The 11,204-nt window shown below is 37.2% G+C and overlaps 1 protein-coding gene across 1 annotated transcript; it reads left to right on the top strand.

The window, feature by feature from the left end:
- The first annotated feature begins 1,340 nt into the window (after positions 1-1,340).
- Positions 1,341-3,338, top strand: LOC107703729 (lysozyme C, milk isozyme-like). The gene is made up of 5 exons (XM_016506452.1): positions 1,341-1,539; positions 1,794-2,057; positions 2,594-2,654; positions 2,904-2,951; positions 3,128-3,338. Exons 1-5 carry the CDS (start codon positions 1,527-1,529, stop codon positions 3,192-3,194), a joined length of 453 nt encoding a protein of 150 aa, XP_016361938.1. The 5' UTR covers positions 1,341-1,526; the 3' UTR covers positions 3,195-3,338.
- Positions 3,339-11,204: the final 7,866 nt, after the last annotated feature.

Below are 11,204 nucleotides of genomic sequence, written 5' to 3'. Positions count from 1 at the left end.
AAAAATTTTAAATGCTCATTAATTGATACAGTACGTTGGCTCAATTTACTGCAAGTTATTTCAACAACTACGTATAAGTTGAGGGAACTTAACACCTAATGTTTGCTAAACTTAAGTCAATGCAACAAGATGACTTGACTAAGTCAAGTTGTCAACAAATAATTTTTTACAGTGTACCAGCTGGCCTCTGTTACACTCTCAGTTGGAAAACCCATGTGCGTGAGAAAAAGAGGTGTGCTGAGGTTGAACAGAAAGTTTGTTTTGAAATGGTTTGTCCATGTTTTACGCACGTGCACGCAGCTAGGCACTGTGTGGACATGGTCCCTTATTAAAATCCATGCATTAGAGTAGAATAATTTGTATTCATTAACATTAGAATGAGGGTATAAGAACAAATTTATGTGCTGACATTTTGCTTGCGCATATACATAAATAGGCCTACAGATCCCTCATTCACTAATAATTTTGTAATTAACAGTGGTCACAGTCTGTGCGTAGTTTCATTTATCTGCTCATGGGGGCAGTTGTGGCCTAATGGTTAGAGAGTTGGACTTGTAACCCGAAGGTTGGGTCAGGGTGAAATACAGAGGACAAATTTCAAGTATGGGACACCATACTTGGCTACATGTCACATCACTTTTTTTTCCACATTATACCTGCCTATATCATGGTAAGGTTTAATAATTTTTTCTATAATATGTGCACTAACTAGTTGTAATACCAAACTTCCTGACCTAAAATGCATTGGCACGCTTTCCACCCTGCATGGTGACAAATTAACTATTTATTTTGATCCAGAACACAGCAAAATTCATATGCTTGCATCATTGTATAACAGCAAAATTCTTTTCCTCCTAACATTTATTTTATTTTTATTCAACCTAAATTCAGAGGTCAGCATCACTGTAAAGTAGATGAACTGATCATGTGGTTGCCATCACTTCTGTGTCCATGCATGTTCCCTACGTGACAAACTCAGTTCTCCACCCACCATTGTCTCGTGTACCAGTCAGTCTGTCCAGGTCTTTCTTGCAGTTGTCTAGAGGCGCCACATAACCTGTGCATGACATCCGATCCTGGCTGAGACAAAGTCTACTCTTCAGATGTGAATGCACAAGAGATGCACAAAACTTCATTGTGTTTTCTCTATTTATAGAACTTGAGTCAGTGCAACACTGAAACCAAACCAAAACATTTCGTACAGAACAAAGTGCCTTAAAACTGCCTGCCTACACACTGACACAAAACTTTTCAAACTCTTATTTCACATAATCCCCTGACGTATAGACGGACCCTCTCCGGGGAACAGGTGGGTCTATATCTACACAGGCAGCTCATCCTCAACTTGCAATCATTCCCTGTAGGAGAAACAGAGATTGTGAGAATTTGTCCAAACGTGAAGATGTTGGCAGTTGTGGTTGTTTTATTCCTGGCAGCCGGCGTGAGCGACAGCGTGATTTTGAGTAAATGCGAGCTGAAGCAGCAGCTTGAAAGTGGCATTACTCTGCCAATTCCCAATTCTGGACATGCTGGCACAGAGTGAGTCTCTATTTACATCCGGAGCTTTAGATAACAATCATTGCTTCTGTGAAGATTAATATAGTTAATACCGTTTAATTAGTTTCCAGGTGAGCATACAGTGATTTTTTTTTTGGCATTGATGTTTCCACAAAGAACTTTTAACATCCATGGAATCTTTCCATTCCTCAAAAGGTTCTTGGAATAGAATGGCTGTGATATTCTTCAAAAATGACTTTTCGGGTTGCATGGAATAATGAAAACTCTTTTTACAGTCGTGTGTCATGTCCAGCTGACCTCTGGCTTCAATACCAGCGCCATTAAGACGATCCCTGAGCCACAAGAGCGCAGCGGTTGTGACGGTTCTCGCCGTGGTAGGTCTCCCAGAGGAAAAAATTCAGGCGACTCCTCCAGTTTGGAAAGTGACGAGGACAAAAGTGAGGTCTGGACTCTGTACGGCTTGTTCCAGCTTAGTGACCACGTGGTGTGCCGCTCTATTCAAAGTCGTACACTGAACCTCTGTAGGCTGACCTGCGACAGTGAGTATATGAAAGAGATGATGTACTGGTCGAAATAACCATAACAGGGTGATCAGGACCAGTTTGGGGTTCATTTGAAAGAATTAATACTTTAATTCTGCAAGGATGCATTCAAATGATCAAAAGTGACAGTAAAGACATTCATAATGTTACAAAAGGTTTCTATTCAAATAAATGCTGTTCTTTTTATTCATCAAAGAATCCTGAAAAAGAGTATGTTCTCCACAAAAATATGAAGCAGCACACCTGTTTTCAACTGATAATAATCAGAAATGTATCTTGAGCAGCAAATCAGAATGATTTCTGAAGATCATGTGACACTGAAGAATGGAGTAATGATGCTGAAAATTCAGCTTTGATCACAGCAATCAATTACATTTTACAACATATTTTTAAATGGTAATATTGCTTCAGAATATTACAGTTTTTACTGTATGTTTGATCAAATAAATGCAGCCTTGGTGAGCAGAAGGGACTTTTTTATATGCATAAATATTCTCTAAAATGAAACGAAATGTGATTGTTCACTTTTTCAGAGCTGATTGACAATGACACCAGTGATGACATAGACTGTGTCCAGGCCCTTATAAATGCAGTGTGAGTAAACTGAATTTAATAGTACACACAAAAATCTGAAGATTATATTATCATATCAAGCTATTATCAAGTGTAGTATGATTTAACTGTGCTATAACATTACACAGTATTCCTGAAATGTGTTTGTAGATGTATTGATTAGTTTTGCAGACTGTAGTATTCATGTTTATTCCATGTTTAAATTATATTAGTGAATATAAAGCAGATGAGTGCAAGTGTCCTGATATTGTGTTCATCTGACTATAACAGAACTGCGCCGATTCCTGACCGCAAAACTGCTAGACACATCCGTGAAATGTAAGTGAATGAAACAAGAACCAATTCAATACAGCAATTACTTGAAAACATGAATGAATTGACTGTGTTTGCATGATGCAAGTACATTAAAAATTGACACTGAGATCTCTAAATCAGCTAATGTCACTGCTTGACTAAACCAGATTTTCTAAAAATTATACTTGAATGTTTGACAGGATCTCGCTGATCCACCAGCCACAGTGCATCGCCGTGAACGCCACTTCATACTTCGCCGACTGTTAAACACCCTGAATTCAAGACCTCTTGATTTGAGTCCTGACCTCTTGTAGCTCCCTGCTTTATTTTTGCATTTCTGTGCATTTATATTCGTAGCTTTCTTGCAAGACAACAAAATCCCAGCACAAGTAGCTTGTGTTTTGTATACGAGTCATTAAAACCATTTTAAAAGCAGTGTTGTGTTCATGAGCTTCATTAATTCCGCTGTGCCTCTTCAGTCTGAAGTAGATAACTGAGATGAACATTTCCATGTCCATTGTGCTGCCAAAGACAATTCAAATCAAATGGAAAAAATATAAATATATATATATATATTTTTAAGGAGGTAAAAAGTGTGTGGTGTGTAAGAGTTGGTGGTTGATACTGTAAAATGACTGAATGATGGTTCAGTAATTTGTCAGTAAGTGGTTAAGATATGTGAGTTAAGATATTTTACGCACCATTTTCTGTATTCAGTGGGCAATATAATAAGTACATAAAACATCTACTCGATGGCGTGCTTGTTAACGAATGGATTGTGGCGCTGAAGTATGATTATTGATTATGTCTACTGGGACAAAACACAGGCTGTATGAAATTTTAGGCTATTTGTATTGACAAATCCAGCCTTAACGTTAATGAATGGATACATTTTACATTTTTATTTTTTTGTTGCGAACCAATTTTCTTCTTTAGTTAGAAAACCATATAGCGTTGACAAAATAACTTTAACTAGGCCTAATGTTTTGTGAAATGTATAAATTTCATGATAAAGCGGAATTCCTGATTTTTATCATGTTTTAAATTAATATTGTTATTTATGCTTATTTTAATTTACTTGCATAAAGCCTACATTTAACCTACATTAGGCCTAAGTAGCCTATTATATGTGAATATGTTAAGTGACACTGACTGTATGAAGAAATATATGCAATGTGTAAACTGCAAAAAGCTCAGTGACACTTAGCGGTCTTTAATCTGGTGTTTATTAGAAATACTTTAGAAGACTACATGACTGATGATAATGCAAAACCTGTCAGGATTGTGCTTCATATTTAAATGCAAACGAGGACTGATGCAGTCTTGCAGATATAAAAAGTTGTTGTCTCTACTAATTGTGGTACAACACAATGTGCGCCTAACTAGGCAGTATTTCAAAGTAAAACACATGGTGATTACTTAGCCTACTGTAAATACAAGCACGACGATTTACTCTAATGTCAACGTATAATACATTGTTTCAATTCAAAACTAATATCAAGATGTTTTATTTTGTGTATAGTTTATTTTATCTTACATTATAAAAAACCCTGCAAAATTCAGTTCAGAATCAGTTGATGTCGTCACTATAGCAGGGCTATAGTTGTCACACTTTTTACTCTTTAGTGAATATTTCTCACTTGAGGTTTATTTTAGAAAGTCAGACACATACCTTAAAGTTTTTCCGCTGTTGTTTTAGTTTGTAGATTAGAGTCAAAGTCCCTTTAAGGCAAGTCATGTCACTCGGCGGCCATCTTTGAAACGCCTCTCGGGCATCCAAGTGCAGCTCCTATCTCTTTGAATGGGGAAACATCAAATTCTCCAAAACTGTTCGCCAAGCTTACGATTAAATTTCATATTTGAAATCACCGATTAAATCTGACAGACAGTGCGCTTGCACAGTCCTAAGCAACACTGACTGTTTCTATAGCAACCGGGACTTTTAACGGCCGCTGCAGTGACGCGTTGACTTTACCGATTAGCAATTGGCTCTTTTACTCAGAGGGCGGGGCTTTGTTAGATAGAGCGGCCATATTGATCGTTGCATTTTTCCCCCATTCAAAACTATAGGAGTGACACGTCTTGGGTTTTCTATAGTCTTTTGTTAGAATTCAACCAACAGACACAAGTTCTGGAGAAAATAAGTAGTTGGGTGATTGAGCAAACTGAGATAGCCCTCGTGTCATCTTCACTGTGTGACAACCAGCCCCGGTGTGTCTTTAGTGCTTCTCTCAGACAAACTCCCCGCTCGACTTGAGCTCGGGACACAGTTTGGCTTCGAGGTCCTCGATCTTGATGGACTCGACGTCTTTCCTGCTGCTGAGGCTGGCGGCGCGTGTGATCTTCGCCAGCGTGTCCTCGTAGGGCGGCGGGAGGTAAACCATGAGCAAAACCCCATCAGACATGTCCGAGCTTGTGCTGTTCAGCCGCTCCACGTTCCCGGTGAGCGACGACAGAATCTCGGCGTTGCACTCAGGGTCCTGCAGGTCCAGTGCGATGATGTTGGCAAGTCCGAGCTTGTTCTGCCTGAACCTCCGGTAAAGAAGGACAAACGCGGCACCGAACACGAGGAGCGTGACAAGCGGGAGAACGATGTACAGGATAAGCTCCGATTTCCCGTCGCTTTCGCTCGAAAGCTCATTCCAGTGGTAACCCTATAGGGATGTAAAGGACATCATCGGTTACTTGAGCTCTTAAATGTGAACATTTGTATTTGAAGGCCTGTTGAAGGCCCTTCTTATCTGGTTTAAGCTGGTCTTCGAATGGTCAACACTGCACAAATGGTAGGATAACAGTTCAGCCTAGCTAATTAGGATTAAATAGATTAGAAATAAGGTAAAAATTACTTTTTACAACTTATTTACCAACAAACTCTCATGGCAATTCATAACTATGTTGTTTTTGCAAATTGGTGATTGATTCGTTTGAATTTGTGCAATCTCATTTGTACGTATTTGTGAGATCTGCTTACTCTCCACTGACGGTTAGGTTGAGGAATGGACCTTGGTGTTTTTTTTCAAAAAATGTATGCAAAATTGCCATCTTATAAAATACTTATGTTTTCTGATGAGATCAGGTTGGTTTTACTGGACGGCCAGCGGGTTTCACAGCTGAAAAGTGCCCAAAAACCCTTTAAAACCAGATCAGACCAGGCTGGGAGAAAAACTACAGTAAACAACTGTTTTTAGTAGTTAGATAACATCTAAATGTATAAAACTATGAAAGGGATAATATGATGAAAGGGAAGACTGATCTTTTCGCAAATCTCATATAAGACACTTTTCCAAGCCCAACTTTTTATCCTCTGTCTAATTCATGACAAACTCATGTACTGGTGCTTTAAAGCACCAAGAAACCAAAAGAATGATTAAAACAACATTTTTAAGTCTTAAAAGAGCCATATCTAGACTACAGTGATAAGTGGTCTTGAAAATAAGAAAGTTATTTGCACAATTTCTGGCAACGTTGAATGCACAGACACTAGTGGAAGAGAACTGAACAGAGCTGAACGATGACATTACTGAATCAACAATGAACTGACTTGAACTGATAAACACTGTTTTCTATTGTCCTCTTGCATTATCACCACACGTTTTCCTGTTTAACACTGTAAAGCTGCTTTGACACAATCTGTATTGTATAAAGCGCTACATAAAGGTGACTTGACTTGACTGAACCTATATGCAACATATCCATGGATGGATCCAGTATCTCTTCTCAAATGGCGTTATCCTGCAACTTCTTTCATTAAAGGTTTCTTTTACCTTCAAAAACACAAGTGCAACTTGCAATAAAGTAAAGCAGCCATTCTTTAATAAATGCAGCTGTTTTCTAATCCAGAATCAGCGTGTCCACCCTGACTGGACTGCATCCCAAAATCTAGTGCCGTTTTACAAACACTAATCACATAATGCTGCTTTTCAGCTAGATTACATATTTTGGTCCTTTAAACCCCTTTGTTTATGCCAAACCACTGTATCACCTCAAATGAACCCTTGTGGAGATCACAACTGGAACTTCAGATTATCACAGCTTCAAAATTTAACTTTAAGTTTGACTGCAACTTTAATATAGTTTGATTCCCACATGAAGTCAATGACTGAAGCCAAAACATACTAAAATAAAAGGTCCAGAATGGTTCTTCTATGACATCGCCACCTTTTTGGAACCTATATTTTTAATAGTGTAAGGAACTCTAATCTCTAATCTTCTGTTAATTTCCATAACCTCATCTTGGATCATAATGACTTTCATCTTGAATGGGACTGATCACTAACCTGTAGTCGTTGTTCTGCAGTAGGCAGCGATGGGGACCCAGACACCCAGTCATCTCTTCCAGCAGGTCCAAACTTTATCCAGCTGCTGTCCAGCAATCGTCGCATTCTGCCGCTGACAGAAGAGCGTTGGCTGATGAAGGATGAGAGAGACAGACCAGCATCCGTCTAAAGAGTGCAGCAGGATAACAGCTGCATCTTGCGTGTGTTAAGTACTGTCTCACATGCTCGCACATGCAGATCAGTGGAAATCAGGCCAGCGGTCAGCCAATGGCGCGAGGCGAGAGAAGACCCGAAAGGCAGTCATTTGGGGATTTGTGATGTGCACAGCTGGCCTATATTTAATAAACAGCAGTGAGGGATAGAGAGGTTGGAGCTGTCAATCAAACGAGTTTAAGTGCTGCTGCGGTTTGTGATGGGCAGGGATTTCTTTTGCATTCAGAGCGGCACGTGAACAAATAGGAATGCTTCAGTTCAGCAAGCTGTTGCTTTATGATATACTTCTTTACTTTGGAGAAACTTAACCCACCCTGTAACCCTTTATAGTAGTCAGAAAAATCATTTTGTTGAGCCTTTAGACAAAATAATTTGCATCAGATTTGAAACATCAGGTATTTATGATTCATGTACTATTGTAGTGAGAATATTGAGCTCATGCTCAAGGAGGAAAAAGCACCTACATTTTATTCAGATGCCCAAACTGAGCAAAAATATGCAATTTGGTGCATTTGGCTGATATTTATATGGCCAAAAATTCTGAAATTCTGGTAATGTAAAGATAATGTAATGTAATGGGAATCAATGAGATCTTTAAAACAATAACAGACTACTTATATTAAATGCATATAAATATCAGCTGTCATGATTTATCTCCCAATTATATCATAGTAAGATGATATTTAATTGCCCAGTTTTATGATTAAAGCTCTGTAGTTTCAAAACATATCATGGAATTCAATACAGTGATGATTGAGAGATGAACATATTTGATACTCACATTTTAACATGATTTTGTACGGATAATTAAGTAAACCAAAGTTGCTTTATTTTAGTAAGTGTTCATCTTATTACTAACAATATAAAAGCTATTCTTGCATTTACTTCATAAAAATCATTAAGGATTTCATGGCAAAAAGACACATGAAAAACAAGCTGAAGGTGGATACACTTGCTAAAAAATTATAAACTATCAATCAGATGACAGAAGGCATGTAGTAGATTGTGTGCAACAGGTTTTACAGCAAAACGTTGATCATTTTGAGCCCTTCGAAATCTCTATATTAGATGTGATATAGTAGGCCTTAGGGTCAAAAGCAGAGGACATTCAACAGAAACATGCAGATCTGCATTAGTCTGGTTAGTTGGAGATGTGAAATGATTGCCAGGGCATTTGAGCTGAGCTACAGTCAATCAGAGATAAAACTCTGCTCAAGCCAAAGCGGCATCACGGCGGTAGTCTCATTAGGACTAAAGCTCATTACTGATATGCCGTGGATCACTGTCAGTACATTAGGTTTATTAATGTCTGAGGACCGGCTCCAAAACAACTAAATAAGCACTCATTCTGATTTCAAAATTTTCACATGAACACAAGCATTCGGTTTTTACTATTGGTGTTAAAATATCAACATTTTACTGTGTACGGTCTCCTTTGCAACATTGTGATGTTAGAAAGCGAGAATGTGAAAATGTGCCAATTTTCTTATCTTAAGAAACTCGGTCTACCTGATCTGACCATAAAAATGTGCTTTTGTTGGCGTTTCTACCAAACGAAGCACATATAATTAAAGTAAATGGATCTATAAGGGCTTAAATCATATGAAACCATATGAAAGAATATCTTGTGGATTTGCAACTTGATACAGTTTGTTTCATTTTTGGCTGAATTTTTCCTTTAAATTACAAAATGAGCACTAATGAATGAGAAATGATAAGCTGCTGTTTCGACAGATGAGATTCGGAAGCAGAACAATCCTAATATCTGGATTTGTAGGGGACGGCCGGGATTGAACATTTCAGGTTTAGCAGCAGCCATGTTTTTAATTAGGGATATGGACATTTCTGTGTAATTTAGTCCAAATCTCTGATGCACACGTGAAGGTTTTTCCAAGGAATTTCTGACCATTGGTGATGAGAGTTTGCCAGACGTCCTGTGGACAAAGCAATCATGCAAAAAGAGGTTTATTGAATAGACGCTTTAATCACATGACCAGACAAAACAACTACGAGGGCTGCTGACAGCACATTCATTTTAAAACACAGAAGATCTTCTTACACATGAACACAATATTGCTCCAAAATAAAAATAATTGGGAAAAACTGAACCCGAGTTAAAAAATAAATAAAAATGTCCACAAATTAATACTAAAAATAAAAATATTAATAATAATAATATTCAAAACATTGTAAAAAATAATACAAATATACTGAAAATCTAAAACTAAACTGAAATGAGAAAACACTTCTTTAAAAAAATAATATAAATAATATTATAAAATAATATAAATAATATATCAAATGCCTAATATATAAAAATAAGTTGTATATATTTCATTTTATATAAAAAAAAAAATACTGCAAATCTAAAACTACACTGACTGAAAAAAATAAATTGAAAATAAATGTTATATATATATTTATCAAAAATAATTGATCAAATATATTGTAAATATAAAACTAAACTGCAACTAGAAATACACTGACAGAGTGAATTTCATTGAAATGACAGACATAAAAACTACATTTAAATATCAAAAGAATATATCAAAATAAGCCCGAACTGCAGCACCTTCAGCTCATGTGTTTCATGTGTCACCCAGCTTCATGTTAAATGCTAATCCTAACCCGACACGTTAGCCCTTCACACACACTTAATCACACACACATTGCATGAGGCTTTGCCAGGCTTTTTGCCGGACACAAAACGGGGTCACCGCTCTCTCCTCCCCAGACCAGCCCAGACCAGAGTCTGAATCTGAGGACATCTGGGTGTCATAAAAGTTATGAGAAGAGGACACTGATCATCTCTTAAGCTACATTCAGACAGGAAATGGCCCAATCTGGTAATAAAATATTTAAGAGAATCTCATAATGTGACACCACTGTCATTTCATGCTGTCCGTGAGACGTTTTAATGTGACAGTCAGCATTTCACAATAGGTTCTTTATTTATTTTTTCAAATTTTTAATAAAGAGAGAATCTGTTGAGTGAGTTCAGGGACGCAGTTGTGCCCTTGTGTCAGTTTTTAAGCTGTAATATAAAGTCTTCATTTGTGTTTTCAGTCTCTCGACCTTATTGCTATAAGTACTGCGTTCTGTTACGCAACCACTTTTACTGAAGATTTGCACACACTGTCCTTAATTCTACAATAATATCTTTGTCTCTCCATGCAAATGATGCCTCAAGTTCATTTATCTGGATCTGCTTCGAGCTGTTTTCAGTTAAAAAAAAACAAACAAACAGAGAAAGAGATTTTATATTTTTTAAATATGTTCATAATATATATATATATATTTCTGTTTTAAACATACCTGGATGGAGTAGTGACTATTGTGATAATTTTAATAGTTAAATAAGTATTAATTATATGCGTCTCGTCTACTACAGTTAAAAAGTATTTGATCTGTATTGGAGGATATAAAATAATATCTCATTTGCTTCATTTCATGTCATTTTACTCTGTTAATTAAATTCTCAACAACATTAATGTGTGTGTGAGTATTTATGGGTAAATAGGAGCAAACCTTGTTTTATTTATTTATTTTTGCTTAAACTATATATAAAATGTATCCATATAAAACCGTACCTGTTTACCGTTGAGCACATGTACATCTCTGTGCCTGTGTGCTGCGTGTTTGTAGACACAGAGGTCAGAGATGGCAGTTCTGAGGCCCTTATGTGTGTGTTTGTGTGTGTGTGTGTGTGTGTGTGTTTGGGATTTAATCTAAGGCGTATGGAGCCGAACCGCTGTAATTATACTCTCACATGTCAGTCAGAGTTGAC

This window comes from Sinocyclocheilus anshuiensis, unplaced genomic scaffold (genome assembly GCF_001515605.1).
Source record: "Sinocyclocheilus anshuiensis isolate Anshui unplaced genomic scaffold, SAMN03320099.WGS_v1.1 scaffold274, whole genome shotgun sequence".
NCBI lineage: Eukaryota > Metazoa > Chordata > Actinopteri > Cypriniformes > Cyprinidae > Sinocyclocheilus > Sinocyclocheilus anshuiensis.
The sequence above is the reverse complement of the archived record's forward strand: the minus strand, read 5'-3'. Positions and strand labels throughout refer to the sequence as shown.